The sequence below is a fragment of the Phascolarctos cinereus genome, unplaced genomic scaffold (genome assembly GCF_003287225.1).
Source record: "Phascolarctos cinereus isolate Bilbo 61053 unplaced genomic scaffold, phaCin_HiC Scaffold_2;HRSCAF=192, whole genome shotgun sequence".
Taxonomy (NCBI): domain Eukaryota; kingdom Metazoa; phylum Chordata; class Mammalia; order Diprotodontia; family Phascolarctidae; genus Phascolarctos; species Phascolarctos cinereus.
In genome coordinates, this window is record NW_027555625.1 from 202,832,166 (window position 1) to 202,857,837 (window position 25,672).

Consider the following 25,672-nt stretch of genomic DNA (forward strand, 5'->3'; position numbering starts at 1 on the left):
CCACCCAGGGTGGTTGTGAGGATCAAATGAGATAATAATTGTAAAGCACTTAGCACAGTGCCTGGCACTTAGCAAGCTCTATATAAATGTTAGCTATCATCAGTCAGCCCCATACCACCAAGAAGCATTTTTTAAGTGCTTGCTATGTGCCAGGCAATGTGCTTGGTGTTGGGGACAAAAGTTACTACTGCCTTCAAAGAGCTTCCATTCTAATGGGGAAAACAATAGATAGATGTATCCATATATGCAAAATAGATACAAAATGAATACAAGGTAGTTTGATCAAGAAAGGCTTCATATAGAAGGTGGAACTGGAACAGTCTTTAAGGAACTGTATACGGTATTGTAGGCAACTAGGTGGTGTAGTGGATAAAGCGCTGGGCCTACACTCAGGAAGACTCATCTTTCTCAGTTGAAATGTGACCTCAGATACTTAGTAGCTGTGTGACCCTGGACAAGTCACTTCACCCTATTTGCCTCAGTTTCCTCATCTGTAAAATGAACTGGAGAAGGAAATGGCAAACCACTCCAGCATTTCTGCCAAGAAAACCTCAAATGGGGTCATGGAGAGTTGGATATGACTGAAATGACTGAACATTGAACAACACAGTATTGTAAGAGGCAGAGGTAAGGAGGGAAAACATTCCAGGCATCGAGAGAAAGCCAGTGCGAAGGCATGGAGAGACAGGTGGAGTATGATATGTAAAAACTGCTAGTGGGCCAGTATGGCTTGATTGCATCCTAAATAGAAGGGATAGAATATATATATATATTTGTATGTATGTATGTATGTATGTATGTATATGTATGTATGTATATATGTATGTAAAGAATGGAAAGGTAGGAAGGGGGCAGGTTGTAAAGAGACTTAGATACCAAACAGAGGAATTTATTTCTTACATTGCCTCATGATTCATTTAACTTGATTTGAAGCTGGAAAGGAACTTAGAAGTCATTTAGTCTAACACCTTCATTTTGCAGATGAGGAATCTGAGAACCAGCGAAGTTAAGACACTTGTCCAGGGTTGCACAGTTACTAAGTGACAGATTGCTTCTAGGTCTGTTTTCTCAGACTATTAAGAATGAGACCAATCTTTCTTTCTTTCTTTCTTTTTCTTTCTTTCTTTCTTTCTTTCTTTCTTTCTTTTTCTTTCTTTCTTTCTTTCTTTCTTTCTTCCCTCCTTCCTTCCTTCCTTTTTTCTTTTTTTCTTTTTCTTTTTCTTCCTTTCTTCCTTTCTTCCTCCCCTCCTTTTTCCTTCCCTCCTTTCTTCCTTTCTTTCTTTCTTTCTCTCTCTCTCTCTCTCTCTCTCTCTCTCTCTCTCTCTCTCTCTCTCTCCTCTTTCTTTCTTTCTTTCTTTCGCAATTGGAGTTAAGTGACTTGCTGAGGGCCACACAGCTAGTAAGTGTCTGAGGCTGGATTTGAACTTGGGTCCTCCTGACTCCAGGGCCAGTAATCTATGCACTGCGCCACCTAGCTGCCCCAAGACCAATATTTCTTTTTTTTCTTTCTTTTTTTTTGGTGAGGCAATTGGGGTTAAGTGACTTGCCCAGGGTCACACAGCTTGTACTTGTCAAGTGTCTGAGGCCACATTTGAACTCAGGTCATCCTGACACCAAGACCAGAGATCTATCCACTGCGCCACCTAGCTGTCCCTAAGACCAATATTTCTTGAAAAAGACTGCCCCTTCAGATACTTTAGGACCGCTCTATATTTCTTTTCTCCAGGGTAAATATCTCCATTGCTTTCAATGGATCTTTATGTGGCATGGCTTCAAGTCCCCTCACCATCCTATCAATCATTTTTCTCTGGACACACTCTGACTTGTCAAGTCCATCCTCAACTATGACACTGAGAACTAAATACAGTACTCTAGGAATGCATGGTCTGACCAGGTCAGAAGATGGTAGGACTGAGTCAAATACAGGCAGAGTTCTCTCAGTGCAGCCTAGGGGAACATTCCCTTTCTCAGCTGCCACATCACGTGGTTGACTCATATTGAGTTAGCCATTCTCTTAAACTTAAACTGAAGGAGGTTTACCAGCCCCTGAGCATTATGGGGAATACAGTGATGAATACAACACCATCCGTACCCTCAGGAAAATCACCTTCAAGTTATGGGGTAAGACATGGCTAAAATTCAAGGCATAACATGAAAGCTATAGTAGCAATATAGATGTAATATGTTGGAGCTTCAAAAGTGAGAGTACATCTAGGCAGAAGGATCAGGGGTGAAGCAAGGCATTTGAGATCAATATAGTACATGAAGAAAAGCCATGAGTACAGTACTGATTACACTGTAGGAGCTCCAGCATTATTCAGTTTATTGAGTCCATGATATTTTTGTTTCCACCTTTTATATGATAGGCTTTATATAATAGTGACACGATCTAAAACTAGGACTAAAACTAGAGATCAACTAGCCCAGGGGTTTATTAACACTGGAGTCTGTGAACTTTTTTTTTTTAGCTAACTGTATTTCACTATAATTAGTTCCATTTGTAATTCTATGTATTTTATTTTATGCATTTGTAAACGTTATTCATAGAAGGTGTTCATAGGTTTCACCTGTCTGTCAAAGGGATTCATGACACAAAAAAGGTTAAGGATCCCTGAACTAGTCCAAACCCCACCCATTTTCCAAAGGCGTAAACCTGGAACCCTCAGAGCAGGCAAGTCAGCTTAGCTGAAACAGGAAAGAACCCTGAGAAACAGACAGGAGGCAGCATATGGCCAGTGAGTCAAATCACAACCACCTCCCCTCAAACCCCAATGGATATCGCCCACAACCCTGAAGCCATGAGCTTTGAAAATAGCAATGCCTCCCTCACCCACGCCACCAACCCTGCTTAAAACCTTCCCCTTCTCCCCATAGCCATCACTGAGGGTACAGTCACTGTGGAGATGATTCCTCACCATCAACAACAACTACTGACCAACCACTACCAAAGGCCCATAAGTCTAAGAGCCTTTAGAGTGGCCGTTCCACCCTGACCTTTTAGTCTGTTTCCAGCCCAGCCACCATAGTCATCAGCTGGGGAAGCAACTCCTGGGGAAAAGAGGCCAGCCGTCTCTGCCAACTGCTGACCAGCTGCCACCTTGGGGCAGACAACCCAACCTAGCTGAAACATCAAGGCACCCAAAGAGAGAGACAGGAGGTGGCATTTGCCAGGCAGATTAGCCACCACCGCTTCTTCAATCCTCACCTCCCTAAAGCCCTAGCCCAGCCCCCACAGCCATCATCTGGTGAAACAACATCCAAGGAGATGCTGCCTGGCAACTGCTTCTGTGGCTGCTGTAGCCACAGCTACTGAAATTTCTTGCCAACAAAGCCCTTAGTACTGTCAAATGGTTCAGCATAAGAAATCGATAGGATTTTATCAGTGAAAATGATAGTATAGAACTGGCTTTGCCATCTGCTTTGCCCCCATACCCCTGGGACCATGGAACCTTTTCCATCTGACTTGCATCTGACACCTTTCATAGTTACAATCCTCATTGGAATGTGAGCTCCTTGAAATGAGGGACTGTCTTGATTTTCCAATTGTATTACCAAGGCTTACCACAGTGCTTTGAACATAATAAATGCTTTTTCATTCATTTATTCATTTATTTGTTTGATCATTCATTCATTCATTCATTCATCATTCATTCATAAGGAAATGAAATCCCCAAGTTAATCAACAGGCATTTATTAAGGATTTACTATGCTAAGCATTGGGGATACAAAGAAGGACAAAAACAGGCCCTTACTCTTCAAAAGCTCACATTCTAATGGTGCAGGGGACATGCAAAGGAAAAAAAAATTGTCTGTGGAAGGTACATACAGTATAAATAGAAGGTCCTTGCAGAGGAAGGCACTAGCATGGTAGGAGGTTGGGGGACTTGGAAAGGCCTCCTTACAGAAGTTGATATTCAAGCTGAGTCATGAAGCAATCTAAAGACAAAGGTGAGGAGGGAAAGTCTTCCAGGCATGGGCAACAGAAGTATGAAGTAAGGAGATGGGGAAATCATGTTCAAGGAATAGAAAGAAGGTCTAGGTCACTAGATCCCAGAGTACATAGAAGGGAATGAAGAGTGAAAAGATAGCAAATGTAAGAAGGTGTCCATTGTGGAGGGCTTTAAAAGCCAGAGTATTTTATATTTTATTTTAGAGGTGATATGGAGCCACTAGAGTGTGGCAAGTAGGTCAATGAAATGGTCAGACCTGTACTTTAGGAAAATCACCTTGTCAATTAAGTGGAAGATGGATTTGAGCCTGGAGGCAGAGAGGCTACTGCAATAGTCTAGGTGTGAGCAGAGGAGGGCCTATAACCGGATGGCATCTCTGTGAGTAAGGAGAAAGGAACAGTATGAGACATGCTGTGCAAGTAGAAAAAGGTAGACAAGACTTGGCAACAGATTGGTCATGTGAAGCTGATGGGGTGTGGCCCAAGCCAAGGTCTTTGCCCCTTGCCCTAAAGGGAATCTGGCTCCCCTTTTGTCTACAGGCCCCAGCCCCTCAACTCCCTTTGAAAGACTTAGTCTACCTTTTAATTTCATTCAGATACCTTTCAGTTCCTTCATTATCTATTCCCGTTGTCTATTCAATCTCTTAGACATTCCAGTCTCTGGGAATTCTCACCCAGACCTTTTTCCCAGACCCTTCCCATGTCACCCAAAGTATATAAGATCTACCCTGGCCCTTATTCAGGGCTGAGAATCTCAAGCTCAAAAGGCTGAGAACCTCTCATGCCCGCTCGTCCTTATGGGCGTCATCTGGCCCTAAGTGTTTTATCACTAATAAACTTTTCCTGTGGCTGAAGAAGATTTGAGTTGAATTCTTTCAGACAGGGCTTTAGTTTTCCCCCTCACCCCCATTCTTGTTAAATAAGGGGGTTTTATTAGATGAGATTGAAGGTCCCTTCTAGCTGTAAAATACTATAATGCGGTGATTCTGTGTACCTCCTGCTTCTTCTCATTAGCCAAGTGATGGAGAGTCAACTGTGAAAACAGAATGCAAAGGCACTTGAACAGCCTGAATATGAACAGTCTGTTTCTATAATCTTATATCTATAATCTGGGACGCTAATGGGAAATAGATGCAAAACATTAATCTCCCAAGGTAGAAGAAAATCCACTCAACTTATTATTTTCCAGCGGTTGTGCACCTTGCTTTGCACTCTAACTAATCTGGTACCTTCCTCTCTGTAAACACATGTTGTTTGGGGGGTAAAGGAGATTGCACGGCCCTGGCTTCTTAACATTCTGGCTAAGAAGAGAACCTGACAAATGAATTTTTAAGGCAAATTGATCTGTGCATTCAGGGCAGTGATTTAGTTTCCAGCAAGGATGAGTGGATTATAAAATGAACAGCTAAGCTCTCAGCACTGGGCAAGTCTCAGATGAATGGTATTCCCTTGGTGTAAAAGCATGGAATTCTGGATAGGGCCCCTCCGAAGGATGTTTAACACAGATTTGAATGGTACAGGGGAGACTTCTGCTCCAGACTGCAGACTCAAACTATCCCAGGAGGTCCTGCCTTTATAAATGAAAGAAAATTGTTTCTGTTCCTATAGTACTCCTTAAGATTTACAGAACACCTTCCTCACAACAACCCTGTGAGCTAGGTCGGCCAAATATTTTTATCCTTGTCTTTAACCATGAGAAAATTTAAGCTCACAGAGGTTATCATCAAGAACTGGCTTTTTTTAAAATTAGCAAGTATTTTTTTTTCTACCCACTCCCTTCACATTGGAGAAAACAAAAATGAAATCTTTGTAACAAATGTTCATAGTCAAGCAAAACAAATTCCCAAACTGATCATGTCCAAATTTATCTCCCATGCTTACCTTGAGCCCATTACCTCTGTCAGCACACTGGTACCATGCTTCATCATCAGGCCTTTGGAAAAATGTTTGGGCATTGCATTTATCAGAGTTATTAAGGCTTTCAAAGTCGAAGAACTGGCACTTTTCTACAGTTTTAGGACTTCCAAAAAATGTTCTTCACAGAAGTCCTGTGAAGTGCCTGTGAGGTGGGTACTTGTACTTATGAGTACAACTAGAATGAGCCTATGATTTAGATCCCAAACTGTAGGATACTCATACAAGCCTGCAAGTTTTCAAAGTCCACCAGTAATAACACATTTCTGTTTTACAATTTAGAAACCATGTCAGAGTCAGTATGGTTTATTATGATTATGATTATCATTGTCGTTAATAATAACGATGGTGATAATAATGGCTAGCAAAGGAATTTGCAGGGAAAAAGAGGACCCACGACAAAGCCTTGAGGTAAATGATGATCCAGCAAAGGAGACTAAAATGGAGAAGTCAGAGTGAGAACCAGGAGAAAACGGTGTCATGACAACCCAAGGGGGGAGAGAAGGAGGTATTCAATGCTGCAGAGAGGCCAAGAAGCATGAGGAGTGAGAAGAGACCATTGGATTTGACAATCTAATGTCAATTTTTGTCAAATATTGTCATGATGTCAAATAATGTCAAATTGTTTTGACATTAGATAAGAGATAAATGGTACATAAAAAAATCTTTTTTTTTTCTTTTGGAAAAAGGAAAATGGGTAGAATGCATCTGTAATTCTTGTACAAGATAGACATATTGATGGGCTTACTTGATGGACTTCCCTGCTATATGCATGTCATGATCTAGAAGAATAATAGCTTTTTCATCCACTTTGTTTTTTCTATGTGAATGTTTAGACAAATGTTTCTCATTGTTTTGGATTGTAATGAGCCTTTGTAGTGTTCTGAAAAAGTTTGATCATTTAGCAAAAATTTCTTCATACTTCAGAGTTCTGAAGAGTCATTCAGAGTTGGTGCACCCTCTACCAACACAGATCTCAACCCCACTAAAATTCAGTAAATGCTTTTCAAGAGTTGCTAACAAATTCTTCACCCTACAGACAACTTGGTCACAAGCCTCTGTGAATTTAGCTGGATAACAAACATGCAGCCATTTTGAGGCCTATACGCAAAACCTTCTTACTTCAGTAGGACTTGCCAAAAGTTGTGTTCCATTGGCATTACCTTCAGAACCCAGGATCTTCTTCGTACCACAATGAGACATCAGAGGCAGAAATACTATAATTATCCAGTATTGGGTTGATCTTAATTCTCCACTACCCATAGGGTACACTATTGGGATGTATTAAAATGTGCTGAATGAAAAAGATACCCTGTTCAGACATTTCTCAGTGGAGATTGCCTAAGATATGCCTGAATTCTCTGGTTTTATAATAGATTCATAAATGTTAGAATCAGAAAACACATTAGAGATTATCAATTCCAAATACTTCTTTTTATAGGTAAGGAAATTGAGAACCAGAGGAAGGGAGGTGACTTGCCCGAGGTCTTTTAGCTGATAAGTTTTTCAGAGTTGGAGACTATAACTCAGGTCTCTTATCTCACAAACAAACTTTCTTCCTTCTCAGACCATGATGCCTCTGCTACTGGATGTGACCAGCTGAACCAGCTGGACAGCTGGCATCCCAGGGGATGCTGGGAGCACTGAGTCGAAATTCACTGAAACTGGGAAATTGTGTCTGTTTAAACAGCTGGGACAGGAGCAAAAGTAGCCCCAGGGACTGAAGTGTTGGTAGCTGACTCCTTCACAGAAGCAGCTAATGGTAACACACCCTTTCTAGGGCTCAGCCTGCTATATGTCATCAATGAGCAGCAGCTAGTGTTATTTTTGCCTTAGAGCAGAATGAGGATTGAGAGGGGTTAGACATTAGACAAAGGAGGAATAAATTGACTGACTGTAGGAAAATGAGAAAGAGTGTAAGAGATTGGCAGGTTCTCTGGCCATATGGTTGTTTGGGCCTGGCCTTTGGATTGCTGGGTTTTAGTATGTAAAATGGGAGTTTGAAGCCCAGATGAAAGTGTGTTTGATTCTTATCTAATTGACTTAGATCCCCTTGGGTTGGCCTGGCCACTTTTGTAGCATGCTTTGACAAAATTGCTTAAACTGTATGTTTATATTACATCGTTGTGTATACTGTACTATGCCAAAATAGGGAACAAAGATTCTCCCCTACATGAACTATGCATGTGTTCTGTAAATATTTATCTCTGATTTAGTCTTTCTGTTTACAAGGTTATGACTTAAGGATGGAACAATAAAATCATAACTTGGCATTCTAAGTCCACTACAGTCTGGCTTGAACCCCTGTATTTGACCTGACTTTCTCAAACTTCCTTTCATGTACTCTACACTAGCCAAACTAGACTTTGTGTTCCCTGGATGCACATTCTGTCCTTTCCTATCTCTGACCTTTTGTTTGTGCCATCCCCTTTATATACAATGGCCTTCCCACTCCACTTCCTCCTCATCTTTTCCTCCTTTGAAATCCTACCTGTTCTTCAAGGTCCCACTCAAATACTGCCCCTTCCATGTCCCCTTTCCTGATTCTGCAAGGTCTTACATTCCACTGGCACAGCCTTTGATAATTAATAATAATAATAATAGCATTTATATAGTACTTTCAAGTTCTTAAAGTGTTTTACAAATATTAATTTCATTTCATCCTCACAACCACCCTAGGAGGTAGGTACTATTATTATCCCCATTTTACAGATGAGGGACCTGAGCCAGATAGAAGTCAAGTGACCTGCTTATGGTCACATAGTTAGTGTCTGTTGAGGTAGGATTTGAACTCAAGTCTTCCTGACTCTAGGTCTAGGATTCTATCCCTTAAGCCACCTGGCTGTAGGATTCCTGTTCAGTTATAGGTTGGACCAGATACATATGAGGAGCTTTCCTGTTATGAGATTCTTGTGAAATAAAAAGTTTAGACAAAACTTAGCCCCTGTCCTCATGGAATGTTCTACATGGAGGCTGTGTACTAGTGTCTATAACTAGAATGTACAGTATTACATAAAAAGTACATTAAAGAGGTGGGGGAGAGGCAGGGCATGGGGAGTGCTATGGAAAGTCCACAGGCAAAAGTCATTGCTGTCAAGAGGGGGATCAGAGATTGCTTCCTGGGGGAGGTAGATCTTGAGTGGGACCTTAAAGGATGAGTAGCAATTCAGAAGGCAAAAGGAGGGAGGAAAGATATTCTGGGCCTGGAGAGCCCAGAAGGATATAGAGGTAAGTGAACATAGTACATGGGTAGAAGAAAGCAGACCACTTTGGCAGGAGTGTAGAATGTATGGAGGAGAATAATAAAAGATAAGGCTGGAAGGGGAAGTCCCCAAGCCTTGGGTGCCTTGAACATTTAGGGTTTAGACATTAGGAAATTATTGATAAGTTTCAAGAAAAGGAATAATACAACCAAGTCTGTGCATTAAGAATACTAGCCTTGTAGAAGTTAGAAGGTGAATGAAAATGGTGGCTGGAAGACGTGTTAGGAGGCTGTTAATAATAGTCTGGGTGGGTGGACTAGAAGTGCTAGAACTGGAGCAATAGGACTAAAGAAGAGGGATGGATTTGGAAGATATTGCTAATGTAATGCTGATCAACTGTGAAAGACTTAGCTACTTTGATCGACATATCAATCTAAGACAATTCCATAGGACCCATCATAAAAAGTGCTATCTACCTCCAGAAGAGAGAACTGATGGAGTCTGAGTGTAGACTGAAATATAATTTTATCACTTACTCTATCTTTCTTGCTTTCTTTTTTGCAACATGGCTAATATGGGAATGTTTTTACATGATTTCACATATATAATTAATATCATTGCCTTTTCAATGGGTGTGCACAGGGGACTGGAGGGCAGGAGAGAATTTGGAACTCAAAAAAAAATTTAAAAAGAATGTTAAAAATAAATAATAAATTAATTTTTTTAAAGAAAGAAAGCCATTGCTGAGATGGACTCTAAAGCTTGGTAACTGGGTAAGTGTAAGGGAGAGGGAAGAGTCTAAAAAAAGAAAAGGTTTTGAATATATTAGAAGGAAAACTCTCACTTGAATAGCCTGAGCCATCCCATCCCAGTGTTGAAAGGCGAATCATCTGGATGTTACAAAAACTGACTGTAGGTAGCATTTGATAACTGAACACAGTCCTATGTTTTCCAGGTTTTAAGTTATCTGGGAGGACAGAATGGGAAAGCAAAATAGCAAGCTCCGTCCTGAGGTGCTCCAGGATCTCCGGGAAAACACTGAGTTCACAGACCACGAGCTGCAGGAGTGGTACAAAGGGTTTCTAAAGGACTGTCCCACTGGCCACTTGACTGTCGATGAGTTCAAAAAGATATATGCCAACTTCTTCCCCTATGGAGACGCATCGAAGTTCGCAGAACACGTCTTCCGCACCTTCGACACAAATGGTGATGGGACGATTGACTTCCGGGAATTCATCATTGCCCTGAGTGTCACCTCTCGGGGGAAGCTGGAACAGAAACTGAAGTGGGCGTTTAGCATGTATGACCTTGATGGTAATGGCTACATAAGCCGTGGGGAGATGCTCGAAATTGTACAGGTGAGGACTCGGGGGACCTCCCATGCTATGCCTGGAAGAGGCATGAGAGATCATCTAGTACATATAACCTCTTCATTCTAGAGAGGAAACTGAGGCCCAGAAAGATGATTTATTCACAGTCACACAGCAATGAATGGCTGAGCCGGGTCGAGACCTCAGTGCTCTTCATAAGTTCCTTAAGCATGGTGTTATTTAAACTGACATCAGTTTAGTCTGTTCGCTAGGGAGTATTGAAGGATGTCTTTCTATTGACATTTTTCCAAATGAGATTTGTGTGCATCAGGCCTGGCTTCCACTAGGGTATAATAGAAGAAGGGCTGGCCTTGGGATCAAGGAGTACCAGTTCCAGAATTGGTTCTATGACACTGGCCAAGTCATTTCACTTTTCAGAGCCTCAGTAATACTTGCAGCCCCTACCTCAATTATTGCAGAGAAAGCACTTTGTAAAGTTTAAAGTGCTTTTAGAAATGTGAGTTATTAAAATATATAAAGTGATTTGCATGTAATAAAGGACTTTAGATATCATCTTAAAACATTATATAAATATGACGATGATGATGATGATGATGATGGTGCCTGGAGGCAGAGAGCTGGACTTGCTGACCTCCAAATGTTTCTTCTGCCCTGAGATCTGACAGCCCTAGAGAAACCATGAAGCATTGCTTCCACCCCACTCTGCTCCAAGCCTTATCTGAAACACATGGCCATTCTTTGCTTCCCTTTCAGATGGTGATTGAAGCATCTTCATGAATATATGGTATAAGCATGTGAAAATTGGGAAAGCAATAATAATAATAATAATAGTAATAATAATTATAATAATCCCATGAAGGCTGAGAAGGCTGTGATAATAATAACAATAATAGCTGGCCTTTATACAGTGCTTTAGATTTTATCAAGCATTTCACACACATTATCTTATTTGTACCACTGAAGAACCCTATGAGGTACCTGTGACAGCTAATATTATGCCCATTTTACAGGTGAGGAAACTGAGGCTCAGAAAGGTGATGTGACTGGTTCTGAGTTGCTTAGTTAGTAAGGGTCAAAAGAAAAAGTCAGACAACTCTCTCATTTCATGTTTGTGGGTTTCTTCCCTAACCCGAGATCCTATAACCTTAGGTTATTTCCCCCTAAGATCTGAGCGTGGTGTTATAGTAAAATTAATGCGGTGTAAAGGGAAATGCTTGGGCTCAGGTGCCAACTTGACCAGTTCTGTAACATTAAACAAGTCTCCATGTCTTACTGAGCCTCGTTTCCCCACTGGTAAAATGGGTATAATAATACTCAAACTTTATCTTCACAACATCCTTATAGAGCTGTGAAGATCAGGTAAAGTAATAGATGTGACCCGTGAAGTATCATACCAGCATAAGTTGTTACCAGGGTTCTGCACTGGCCCCAAGGGCTGCGTGGGTTCGTTGTGTGGTGGAACAAGCCCTAACACTGAGAAAAGCCATTGCCTTCGGACAGGCATTGGCAGTCCCTCAGAGGAAATATGCCAAGTCCTTTTTCATTCTTCTCACCCTTGGGATTGGCAAGGAGGTGATTGAGCCCTGGGTAGATGCATAATAACACCCTGAGAAAACAGTCTTGGTCCCATAGCAGCCAGTGTGACTGGGTCAGAAGGTAGGGAAGGACTAGGGAGGGTTATAAAAATGCAAATGACCGCTAGGAGGAATCATACCTAAACCATCAATTACTCAGTAAATATTAGAGTACCTACTATGTGTAAGTTACCATTTGGGATACCAAGCTATCACCAACTCCTGCTGATTTAGTAATCTGTTAACTCCTTAGCAGGGATAAATGGTCAGATAGTTTACAGCAAGAATGAGGAGCTGTTATTAGACACCGACACTAGGAAGAAAAGAAGGAATTAAAACGTGAGTAAGGATCTTAGCTGTGATAATCCATTCTTCCCATTTTACAGAGCAGGAAACTAAAACCCAGACATGATTAGTAACTTGCCCAAAATCACCCAGCTAGTTAATGGCAGAGCTAGGAAAGTGCATAAGACAAAATTCACTGACTTCCTAGTTTTCTTTAGGACTGATCCTGATTGTCTTACCCCAGGTCCTATTAATGACATGCCACCTACAGCTCACATGCTATAGATTGTCCACCCTTTCTTTGAGAGAAGGAGAAGTAATAACAAGAAGAGTTGTAATTGATATTTACATACTGCTCTATAATTAACAAAAGTTTCTAGATTATGACAGTAATACAATTAAATTTAGGAATCTTAACTTCTGGGTTCCAGATGAAATCCAGTTCCCATCATGGACTCATCTCTCTTCTATCCATGGAAAGGATTGAGATGAGAGACCTGACCTATTGGAACCTATTCAGAGCCAAGCAGATCATGGAACACAATGGGCTCCCACTTCCCTGTGTATCTCCAGGGCAGGAAAGGATGGGGAGGTATCACCATTGTGAAAGGGCATTTTCATACCCTCCAGGATAGATCAGTGGCTAACCTGATCTACCACTTCCTCAACTAGATTGAGTTTAACATGCGGAGAGCCAATTGTGGGCCTCTTTATTTTAAGGTCTATGCTTCAGTTGCCACCTGTCTGGTTCTTGCATGTAAGCTTAAGATGGGAATCAGAAGCCCCATTTGTATGTTATAGCCTAGCTTATATGGAAAAACTAACCCATTTTCAGATGGACACTTCTGTCAGCAAAAGACTTAGTTGTCACTGCCAATGATTGAGTTTTTTGGCTCTGACTCTTGGTGAGTAAAAAAAAACTAAAATTTGCTCAAGTGGGACTTAATTCAGCTACTTTCCACTGCTCTGTCAGCATCAAAATCCCAGGACCTGAAAATCTGATCAGTATCTTTTAATAGTTTTCAGTGTGCCATGTTTATCATGAGGTACATAATTGTAAATGGCTGTGATGCTTCTTTTATAAAAGAAAAATTATTAAGTCCCGACTATGTGCAGAGCTCTGTGCTAAGCAATGGTGGAGAATACTAAGTTAGATAAGACATCATCCTTGCCCACATGGAGTTTATGGTCTATTTACAGGGGTGGGGAACCTGTAGCCTTGAGACCACAGGTCACTCTGAATGGTGGATATGGTACATAAAGATAGCTAAATATACAGTGTTACTAGACAAATACATCGAGGAGGTACAAAACCAAGTGCTATGTGAGGTTACAGGGGAAAGTGGTTATAAACCTTAGCTATGGCTCTCAGAAGGATTCTAGAGACTCAAATAGGCTTGTACTTGGCTATGAAAGTCCTAATGATTCTGGCCCCATTCCTCATATGGTGAGTCCTGTCCATGCTCTCAGCTAGCTGGCCACTAACTAATCCCTGCTGTGGCGTTAGTGACCTGATTGGGAAGGCTTTAGTTACTGATGACCTGAGGCTCTGGCAGCAGCTAGTCACACCAGAAACCCTAATTTGAGTCCAATGATTAGCATGTTGGGAAAATTTCTCAGTCATAGAGCTTTGCTTCCCAATCTTTCCTTTCATCATGCATCATCAGAGTGGTGTGGGTGGGAGGGAGAGATGGCAGGGCTTAGCTAGCTTTTCCTTTATTTTTCAATCTGGGGAAGGCTGCATGAGGCCCCAAGTCATGTACCCATGTACCGTGTTTGCAAACTGGGTAATGAGCTTAAATCTTTGCTCCTCCTTCTGGAGCTCCCCAGAATCTTTTAAAAACTCTTTCTTCTTTGTACTCCTCCAGGCCATATACAAAATGGTATCTTCAGTAATGAAAATGCCTGAAGATGAGTCCACTCCTGAGAAGCGAACAGACAAAATTTTCCGGCAGATGGACACAAACAATGACGGTAGGCTATGGGGCAGTCTCTCTGCTTGGTATTGTTAGAAACCAAAATGCATTCGTCCATACCACTGATTTCTCCCGCCCCTCCCTCAATTCTCCAGCCTAAAGTCAAACCCCTTGAGTGGGATCCAGGGGTGGGAGGTTTCAGTAACTGAATCACCTACAGGCAGCAGAGAAGCATACAATGATGGAAGAAAAAGTCAGGCCTGTGCCTGAAGTCACCTTTGGGGCTGATTAAAAACACCTTTTCCCATACTCAGTTGAAACCTGGGTAACTTAGTAATTTTCCGCAGAAAGCTGTTCCCTGCAGCCATCTCTGCTTGTTTTCCCATCTTCGGATAATGTTGACTGGGCACCACTATTCCCTAATAAACACCTTCAGTCATCCAGCCCAGCTCTAAAAACACATGGCTTGCTCTGCACCATGCAGATTGGAACAGTGTGTTCCACATTCTAATTTATCCTCTGGGGCTGAGAACTTCCTTCTTAGAACTCATAGGAGTTGGCCCTCCCTGTGAGCTTAGAAAGGCTGAGAGAAGGGGATCCAGAGCATCTTGAGCAGTAGCGACTCCTTCCTCCTTCCATGCTACCAGGTGCCCCTTCTTTACAAGGCACAAGAAGGGGGCCCTTGTTTATTTCAGAGTCTGAGACCTAAGAGAGACCTCAGGTCACTTAGTCCAGCCTGTTGCCGGGCAAGAATCACCTCTATCCCATCCTAACAAGCAGCCATTCAGCTTCTGTTCATAGAACTCCAGGGATTGAGAACTGCAAAGGATCGTGGTCTTTGAGCTGGACAGGGCCTTAGAATCATCTAGCACAGGGGATCTTGGTCTGATGTTCATGAACTTGTTTTTTAAAAATACTTTGATGTGACCCTGGGCAAGTCCCTTAACCCCAACTGCCTAAAAGTAAAAACAAAACAAACAAACAAATAAAAATATTTTGATGGTTATATTTCAACATCATTGGTTTTCTTTGTAATCCTTTATTTTATTTTGTTCATTTTAAACCATTATTCTGAGAAGGAGGCTCAGGAACTCCACCAGACTGATATAAGGGTCCATGATATCAAAAATGATTAAGAACCGCTGCTCTAGTCTTACTGCACCTGCCATTTTACAAATGAAGAAACTGCGTGATTCACCCAATGTCCCATAGGTAGTAAGTAAATAAGCTGGGATTTGAATACAGGTCTTCTGACTCTAAATCAATATCTATATCATACTTCCTACTTTCCAAGCCTGGGGCTATGGATAGAGCACCAGGCCTGGGGTCAGGAAGATTCATCTTCCTGAAGTTAAATCTGGCCTCAGATAGTTATTAGCTATGTGACTCTGGGCAAGTCACTTAACCCTGTTTACCTCAGTTTCCTCATCTGTAAAAAGAGCTGGAGAAGGAAATGACAAACCATTCCAGTGTCTTTGCCAAGAAAACCCCAAATGGAGTCATGGAGAGTCAGACATGACTGAAAAATGACTCAACGACAACCACTTTAGGGACAGTTTATGTAAGGAAGTTACTTTCTTGATCCTGACCTGTAGCTATTGAGATGATATGAGGTTAAAAACCACTTATTCTGTGGAGTTAACAAAAATAAAAACAACAATCCACCCACAATCCATTAAAGAAAACTCCAAGGTCGAATAGTGGTCCTTTAATTCTGAAGAGCATCCCAAAGAGATGTTCCACAGAACCTTGGATAAGTCATTACTTCTCTGCACTCTTCATTTCCTCACCTGAAAAATGAGAGTGTTGCACGAATGACCTCTAAGGTCCTTTCGATTAACAACTAATATTCATTAAGTACCACTGAACTAAGTGGTGAGGGAAAGGAGATGTTTTAGATTATATGATATTAGAGTCCAGGAAGGACCTTGGCGGTCATCTAGTACAACCTGCTCATTTTAAAGATGGGAAAACCAAGGCCCAGAGAAAGGAAGTGTCTTCAAACCCAGATCCTCCATCTCCAAATCCAGTGTTGTTTTGCTACAGTCCTTGGCCTCTGTACTTTGAGCCTAGGAGGTTGGGAGCTAAGGCATAAACACAAAATAATAGTCACATAACTGGATTACAGGATAAATGGAGAAAGGACGAAGAAAGGGAATAAGTATTTATACATCACCAGGCCCTATGCTTAGCACTTTTTTGAATAGTATCTCATTGGACCCTCACAGCAACCTGGCAAGGAAGGTGCTATTATAATCCTCATTTTACAGTTGAGAAAACTGAGGCAAACTGAGGTTAAATGACTTCCCCAGGGTCACACAGCTAGTAAGTTTCTGCAGCTAGATTTAAACTCCAGTCTTACTGATTCCAGGCTGGGCACTCTATCTACTGGGCCACCAGCTGCCTCATGATAAATTCAATAGAGAGCTATAAAACAAAGGACCATAGGAGGTCTGAGAGGGAGGGTCATTTCAATGGGGGAAAGGGGCATTGGCTCTGACATCCTAGGATTCCCTAACTTTAATTTAAAATAATGGGAAGTTGGGGCAGCTAGGTGGCAAAGTGGATAGAGTGCCGGCCCTGAAGTCAGGAGGACCTGAGTTCAAATCCAGCCTCAGACCAAACACTTGACACTTACTAGCTGTGTGACCTTGGGCAAGTCACTTAACCCCAATTGCCTAAAAGCAAAAAATCAATTAATTAATTAATTGAAAGATGGATAGATAGATAGATAGATAGATAGATAGATAGATATAGATAAATAAATAAAAGAATGGGAAGTGGTGACTAAGGTAATTTGAGTATATACTAGTAGAAAAAGGCCTGTCTGGCTAGTAAAAAGATAGGCTGTTTGTAAAATCAGGCATTCAGTGTACCCTGCCCACTCCCTTTTAAACCTGTTCCTGGAAAACAAATGTCTCTGTCCCGGGTCACCAGTTGGTTGGTGTTACTGATGGCCCACAGAGTTTATGTGCTCCAACCCCAGTACATTTCCTGCATCAGGGAGAGTCAGACCTGCTTTTCAACCACCCACTCTATTCATACCCTCCTGGGAAGACAACAGAGCCACTGACTGCACTGAAGCCTTCTTAAATATTTAACCAATTCTTTGAGTCTTGTTTACAAGGGCCACTTGGGGGTTGGGCAGTGCCCAGACCCCCAGGGCATGAGATTTTATCATCTGTCATAATCACTGGCATTCCAGGAAGCATCCAGGCACAATAGTCTAAGCAGACAGCTAAAGAGATAGGCAGGAAACTCATTCACTGGATTCCAGTCCCATCTCTGACCCTCAAGTGACATCATGCCTACATATGAGTGTCTAATTACTGACTGGGACAATAACACTAGTGACAGAAGGGAGGAATGGAAAGCCCATAATGACACCTAATTGCCAGGTGAAAGGAAAAGAAGCTATGTGCTTCTCTTTAGATAGGACACATGACAATCACATAAACACAGGGCCTGAGAAAGGCCTATTCCTCCTGTCCTAGGTTGTGCTTATAGAGCCTGAGGGAAGAAGAGGTTGAATCAGGCAAAGTTTCCTCCCTTCACAAATAAATTTCTGGCAGAGGAAATGGTTGTTGTTAGTTTAGTCTGGAGATGAGGAGAAGGAATAGGAGAGAGGCAGTGCTTGAGGATGGTGATGTAGGAATAGCATTGACCTATGTTTCTAATCCCATATCTAGTCCCAGATTCACTAGTTCTGTGACCTTAGAGGAATCACTTGTCTTCTGTGGGCCTTGGTTTCCCCATCTGGAAAATGGGGAGGGGGAGAGATGATTCATTAATCTCAGAGGTTCCTGCCAGTTCTGACATTCTAAACTAGTCTAGATGTTTTGCTCTGGACAGTCTGACTCTTGAGTATGCTAGAGCAGCAACAGTTTGGGACTTGGAAGTGAAGGAATTGGGCTTAAATCTCAGATCTGCTTCCTGCTTGACTAACCTTGGGCACACAAAGGAATCAATAGCAAATAGACCTACCCCAAGACAAGGGATTTAAAGCGTTTTGCAAGCCTTAAAATGCTAAGGGAAAAAAATGTCAATTATTTTTGCTTCTACTACTGGGTGGTCTTTCAGACCTTTTTCAGCTGTAAATTCTAGATCTTCTAAGTGTCCCTAGGTAGCCAGCCTGGTCCCTGTGCTTACCAGGGACAGAATAATAAGTGAAGACGATTTTACTCTTAAAAGATTAGATTTAAGGGGAGGATTTCCCAACTTAATGGACTACTAGACAATGGAATATATTACCCAAAGAAGTTGAGTCTTTTCCTCCCTGAATGTGATGATGGTGATGATAATAATAACAGTGATGGTGATATCTTACATTTATATAGCAGTCTACAATTACACAGCACTTTTACCTGAATTATCTCAGGAGTCAGCTTTAAACAGTTCTTGGAGAAGTGCCATATTTGGAGTCAGAGCACTTGACTTTAAAATCTCAGTTCTGCTGTTTAATAATAGCTAACGTTTACATAGCTCTTTAAGTTTTACAATGTACTTTATAAACATTTGCTCATTTTATCCTCACAGTATCCCTGAGCAGTAGATACTATTATCATTCCTATTTTATAGATAAGGAAATTGAGGCAGAGGTCATGTGTGAAGCAGGATTTGAACTCAGGCCTTCCTGACTTGAGATTCAGATGCTTCGGCTGTGTCTGACTCTTCATGACCCCACGTGGGATTTTCTTGGCAGAGATACCAGAGTGGTTTGCCAATTCCTTCTCCAGCTCATTTTAGAGATGAGGAAACTGAGGCAAATAGGGTTAAGTGACTTGCCCAGGGTCACACAGCTAGTAAGTGTCTGAAACCAGATTTGACCTCAGGAAAATGAGTATTCCTGACCTCAGGCCTGGTGCTTTATCCACTGTGCCACCTAGACGCAATCTTGGGCAAATCACTTTAATATTTCTGATCCTCATTGCAGTTGCCTCACATACAAAATAAGGGAGTTGGGGGTGGAGGGAGAGGTGGAATAGAAGTTAGACTAGATCAATGGTGTCCGACTCAAATAAAAACATATCCCTCTAGGGTTGCATATTGATTCAAAAAACCACAAATTGACATTATCTGTGCTGCACCATATTTTTATTTATTCTGTTAAATATTTCCCAATTACGTTTTAATCTGGTTTAATATGAGTTTGACACCTCTAGACTAGGGCATCTCTAATGATTTCTTCTCACTAAATCATAGAATAAGAGATGGAAAAGATCTTAAGAGGTCATCAAGCCCAACCCTTTCATTTTATGGAGTCTTAGAGAGGTTAAGCAGCTTGCCCAAGGCCACATAGGTAAGAAATATCAGAGCTGTTAGATAAACAGAAGTTCTCTGATTCTGGGCCCATTCCCTCTTTCCACTATGCCATGCTAACTCCCACTGAAATTTAAATTATTTAATTTAATGTATAAAACTCTGTCCCACTTTTTTCTCTTTCCTTCTCACCCAGCTGTGCTGCAAGGTTTCTCATCTGCTCATAACTCTCTTGAGAGAGTTGCCTGAGGGGCAGCTAGGCGGCGCAGTGGATAGAGCACCAGCCCTGGATTCAGGAAGACCTGAGTTCAAATCTGGCCTCAGACACATAACACTTACTAGCTGTGTGACCTTGGGCAAATCACTTACCTCCATTGCCTAGCCCCCCCCCCAAAAAAAAAAGGGAAAAAAAAGAGAGAGAGCTGCCTGGGCCATGACTTATTCAGGATCACATAGCCAGGATTTCTCAGAGGTGGCACTTGAACTCAGCCTAAGACTCAAAAGTTGTAGCTACTGATCTGCATTTGTAGAGGGCATCCCTCTCTAATAGTTTCCTGCACCAATGAAATCATAAGTCCTCCAAAGTAACTCCCTGTATTTATATACCATTTATATAGCATTTTCAGAGCACTTTCCCATACATGAGATCCTCTCTAAAGTACCATGAGATGCACTGTTTTTTCATGGTTTACAAACCTATTTAACCAAGTATTATTATACTCATTTTATAGTCAAGGAGGGTGAAGCCCCAAAAGGTTGAGTGGTCTGCCCATGGTCACAAGGCTAGGTCTCAGACCTAATCCTGATGGTTAGTCCTATATTCTTTCCGCTAGACTTTGGGGTGTTGTGAGGCTAAAATGAGATAATGGGTGTAAAGCCTTTTGCGAGCCTGCTATGTAAATATCAGTTATTGTTGTTTTATTATTATTATTATTGTCATTGTCTTTATAATAATTATTATTAGCTTACATTCACCAGGCCTCCAGTCTAGTGATGATTTCATTACATAAGCCTTCCATTGCACTTCCACTGAACTCAAGGAATGTTCATAGAATAATACAGGGGTGTGCTGGTAAATATTTAACAACCGGGATCTCCCAGGGCAAAAAAAAAGAGTAGGTACACACACTTCAAACTTTAATCTACATTAGGAACACTTTCTTAAATCTACACAATCAACAAAACAATCAAGCCCTGATTTTTAGTGATTGCTGATTTCTGAGGTGAAATGCTTGCACTGAAAATTTAATAACTGAAAACCTGTTAGAGCTGGCTCCGGCACGCCCCTGACTAAACCTTATTCCTTTTCACTTTCTCTTTAAACTGGAAGTATGGTATCTTTTTTACCATGGTAACCCTCAGCCAGTGAAGGTTTCTTTGATTTCAAGAGCTCTTTTCTTCACTGAAAAGTATTCTTTTTCACTTAGGCATGCTAAGTAGCTTAGTGGCTTCGTAGCTGAAAGCAGCTAGGAAAGTGAGGAGCACTGTATCCAGAACCTGTTATTGGGAGACTGGGAGATGCACTTGGAGTCAAAGAGACCTGGGTTTGAATGTCAGCTCTAATATTTTATAATTCTATAACCACTCTGTCAGTCAAGAAGTAATCATTAAGAGCATACTATGTGCCAAGCACTGTGCTTCGCACTGGCGATAAAAGGAAAAGCTTAAAAAGTCCCTGCCCACAAGCGGACAGAGCACTAGCCCTGGAGTCGGGAGGATCTGAGTTTAAATCCGGCTTCAGATACTAACTATGTGACCCTGGGCAAGCCTTCCACAGGGTACAAAAACAAAAGTACCTGTCCTCAAGGAGCTCAGATTCCAATGGAAGAGACAGCATACAGACATTACATACAAGAAATAGAGGGGGCAGCTAAGTGGCACAGTGGGTAGAGCACCAACCCTGAAGTCAGGAGGACCTGAGTTCAAATCTGGCCTCAGACCAAACACTTGACACTTACTAGCTGTGTGACCCTGGGCAAGTCACTTAACCCCAATTGCCTAAAAATAAAAACAAAATTAAAAAAAGAAATAGAAAAGTGGAAGATATAGATCTATATATGTATATGTATATAGATATCTCTTATATATCTCTATGTATGTATACTGACATCTTTTATGTATGTATATTTACATACATATATAGATACATCTATGCACATATGTGTATACATAGATATACACAGAGATATATCTATACACATATACATACATAAAGAGCTATACATGGATATATCTATATATACATTTATAGATCTATATATATAGATCTATAGATATAAGATAGGTATATAGATTTATATAGATATAAAATAGATCTGTAGAGAGATATGATAAATGGATAGATCTATGCGTATAGATGGAAGGTAATGGAAGGTGATCTCAGAAGGAAGGTAAATCGGCATTAAGGAGAGACTAGGAAAGGCTTCTTGAAGATTTAAAAGAAGCCAGAGAAGCCAGGAGATGGGGATGAATAGGGCAGGAACTCCAGGTATAGAGGACAGCCAGTGAAAATTCACCGAGTTGGGAGATGGAGTGTTTTATGTGAGGAACAGCAAGGAGGATGGGAGTAAAGTATAAGAAGACTGGGAAAGTGGAAAAGAAGACTGGTCAGGGTATGAAGGGCTTTAAAAGCCAAACAGATTTTCTATTTAATCCTGAAGGTGATAGGGAGTCACTGGAGTTTTTTGGTGACTTCTCCTCTCTGAACCTTAATTATCCCAGTCTATAAAATGAAGAAGTTGGAATATGTGATCTTGAAGGTCCCTTCCAGTTCTTTTATTCTATGATTCTCAGTGGCTCAGTGGTGGAGGCCAGGGCAGGGAAATAGGCACTTGTCCCAGAGGCAGGAGTTTCGCTTTGACGTAATAGTTCCAGTCAGTGGGAAACTAATTCAGATGGTTCTGCTTTCTCCAGTTTGGGTTGTTATATGTTTAGGGTTTTTTTTTTTAAGTTACCAGTATCTTGAAATTTTGGGAAATAAAGCAGATTCTTACAGTGATTCATAAGGTCCTTTAGCATGTGCTGTGGTCACCGTATTGACCCTTCATACTATATACAATGGTACATCATCATAAAAAATGAAGAACTTAAAAAAAAATCATGTCTTTTAAATAGAGAAAGAGAGTATGATATTCTCTGTTTCCAGGCCAAAAGATTAGGTTTGAAAAGTGAGCTTATTAGCTTTGGGGAGGACGAGTACTTTCTTTGTAGCAGCATATTTGATTAGAACTTGGTTCCTTGTTTCTCTTTTGTTTGGTTTCTTTCTTTTTTTTTCTTTCTTTTTTTTTTTGGTTGTTCTCTTGTTCCCCCTCAGGCAAGCTGTCACTGGAAGAATTCATTAAAGGTGCCAAGAGCGATCCTTCCATTGTCCGGTTGTTACAGTGCGACCCAAGCAGCGCAAGTCAGTTCTAAACCTACCCACATCTGGACAGTTGCAAAGAGCCACTGGCTTGTCATTCCAGCTTTGCTTACAAAAATGGATGCCTTCTCAAACCATTCCTCTGCTGTTCTCGGATAAGGTCCCCTGGTCCAATGGTTTCCCTCCATGCAGCAACATGGCCGGCCGCAACTCCCTGATCATCCATGCCAGGGCCAAAGTCCTTGGTCATTCAAATTTATTTCTGGTTTTCTTCTGTCATCCTGATTCCTTTACAGAGCCCTAATATCACTTAGAGATATATTTCATGCAGACAGCAAGGGGGGATTTGGCTCCAGGGGTGGGAGATATCTCCCTTCACTTGGGGAATTGTATGAATATGTTCTAATAACCATGAGAAGAGCTGAGATAGGACTTTATAAAATAGAGCCAAGGTTAGCTAATTTATTTTGCTTTGAAAATGACTCTTTGAAGAGTTGGGAGCTACAAGCAGACAGAACGAACCCTTTCCTGTGCATGATTTTATTCTTTTTCTTTTTGTTGGGAAAAAGTGGCTTGCACTTATCCGATGATGGTCTTTGCTTTCTTTTAATATATAAATTTATATATATATATATATATATATATATATATATATATATATATATATATATATATATATATATATATATATATATATATATATGGTGAAGTACAGTTTCATGCTAAGGTCACCTATTTAATGCATCTGGTAGCTTTTCCAGCTTTTTCCTCCCTTAGTAGCCTGTGATTAACCCAATGCTAATTGTTTTGTGGTATTTATGCATCTGCAACTTGATGTCTTTCAGAAGAAATGCATGTTTAGCCTTTACTGTGGCTATTCCACTGTCCAATACCTGAATGCACCATATTTGTTCAAGGTTCGTTTTTCCTGTTGGTTGGTCCAGCTTGTCCTGTATTAAAATCATAAAATAAAAGGAATGATCTGAAGCTTGCATTTTTCTGTCAAAGTTCCACCCTGGGGCATGTGGCATCCAGTGGTCACCGTCCTGTAAGGGGCAGTTACTCCACTCACCCTGCTCTTTGTAAACATTGCTCCCCCCTCTTCCCTTACACTGTCACTGTGTTGATCAATCTTATGCATTCCAGTGTTATTTAATATCTGCCTAATGCCAAGAGTTATTAATTGAAATAAAACAATGACTTTTCTTGTCAGCTCTTTCTCTGTCCAATTTAATCAGCACAGCAGTTGAGTAGGCAAGTTGCTTAGCAGGGCCCAGGGCTAATGTGAACAGGGATAATGCAGGCATGAAACCCCCTGTCTGGTGCCTATTTGGTTCCTGGAGGTGACCCTGCGTTCTTGAAGGCCACACCATTGGAGTCCTATTTCTGGTAGGTTCTACTAAACTGGAGAGTGAGATCAAGCCTAAGCCGGGTGTAAGATTATGTGTCTGGCATTCAAAGGCCAGTCTACTAGCTAAGTTTAGAGAGGCTCATCCTTGGGTTGGTTGCACAGTAATATATTTTTCAGCCAAGCAATTCTCAAAGATGGAGAAGTTCACTGTGCATCTCTACAGAGTGTAGCAGAACTAATAAATTCCCAGATTATTTAAAGTGTGCTAGTAAGGTGGTATACCTTGGGGGTTGGGGTGCCTATCCCAAAGCCTTTTCTCTGGTGGAAAATACATGTCACCCGAAGGCCTTGGCTACCTATATCATTGGCCATGTTCTGTGCAGAAAAAATACTCAGCCTTTTTTTATTGAGTTGGTTATTTTGCTACTAAAAGATCAGATAGTGTACTTTGAAATTCAATAAGGTCCAGTTAAATTCTGTTGCCTGTTGCATAAAATAATTAGAAATTATGAATGTGTAAATCCACTCAATAGTGTCCAAGAGGGGAGGACTGAAGGAACGCATATTCCCTAAATATAAGATTAGGAATGGCTAACTGTGTTTGAATGGGGTAAAAACAAATCCTCAGGTTCCTAATGAATTGTATGTGAGGTGTATAGCTCAGTTTAGCTAAACAAAATATGCCATCAGAAAGCCACCTCAGAGGAAGGCCCCGCTGACACATGGCTCCCTCTTGCCACCTGTGGTCCAAAGGATCTTGAGGAAGAACAGTGCTGATGTTCTATGCATCCCTTGAGCAGCTCAGAGAGACCCTATAGCTCTGTCAAGTTCCTGAAGGTAAGTGTCAGCTTCACAGCAGTTGGGAAACAAACAGAGAAGTGATGGTATTTCAGAGTGGGAAAGGTTCTTACAGGGCATCTAGTTTAGCCTCTTCCCTAATGCTAGAATTCCCCTCTCACACCTCCTTGACAAGCCCTCTAACCTAGGGGTTCTTAACTTGGGGTCTGTGAATATTTTAATAACTGTTACTTCAGCATGATTGGTTTCCTTTCTAATCCTGAGTATTCTAATTTATGAATTTAAAAAACATTGTCCTGAGTAGGGGTCCATAGGCTTTATCAGATTGCCAAAGAGGGCCAATGTCACAAAAGAGGTTAAGAGCCCCTCATATAACCTCACCCTGAAGAATCCCAATAGTAGCAGACCCACTCCCTACTCCATTGGGTTCAGATCCCAACTTTGAGACCCACCGGCCATATGATCTTGAACAAATCACTTTCCTTTCTTGGGCCTCAATTTTCATCTGCCAAAGCTGAAGCTTGAACTAACTGTTCCCTACAATCTTTTCTAACTATTAAATTATGAACTTTCATGCCTAGTTCCTCTGACTCCAAATTCAGTCATCTTTGGGCTGCTCAATGTCAAAGAGCTAAGATCTGTGAGAATCACTGGCTCTTTGTAGGACAAAACAAACCTACACTAGAACAAAGAGGGAATAAAAAGGGGGAGGGGGTAGCATTTGAAATCAGAAA

At 41.2% G+C, this 25,672-nt stretch overlaps 1 protein-coding gene across 7 annotated transcripts in view; it reads left to right on the forward strand.

The window, feature by feature from the left end:
• HPCAL1 (hippocalcin like 1) overlaps nucleotides 1–22,934 on the forward strand; it is a 192,228-nt gene extending 169,294 nt beyond the window's left edge. For 6 of the 7 annotated variants that reach the window (XM_020992667.2, XM_020992672.2, XM_020992669.2 and 3 more), the window contains 3 exons: nucleotides 10,022–10,424; nucleotides 14,125–14,230; nucleotides 22,745–22,934. In XM_020992667.2, the coding sequence (XP_020848326.1) occupies nucleotides 10,047–10,424; nucleotides 14,125–14,230; nucleotides 22,745–22,842 (582 nt within the window). In that variant the 5' untranslated portion in view covers nucleotides 10,022–10,046 and the 3' untranslated portion in view covers nucleotides 22,843–22,934. Of the gene's footprint in view, nucleotides 1–10,006; nucleotides 10,425–14,124; nucleotides 14,231–22,744 lie in introns of all 7 variants that reach the window. The other variant, XM_020992670.2, reaches the window with a different exon arrangement.
• Nucleotides 22,935–25,672: the final 2,738 nt, after the last annotated feature.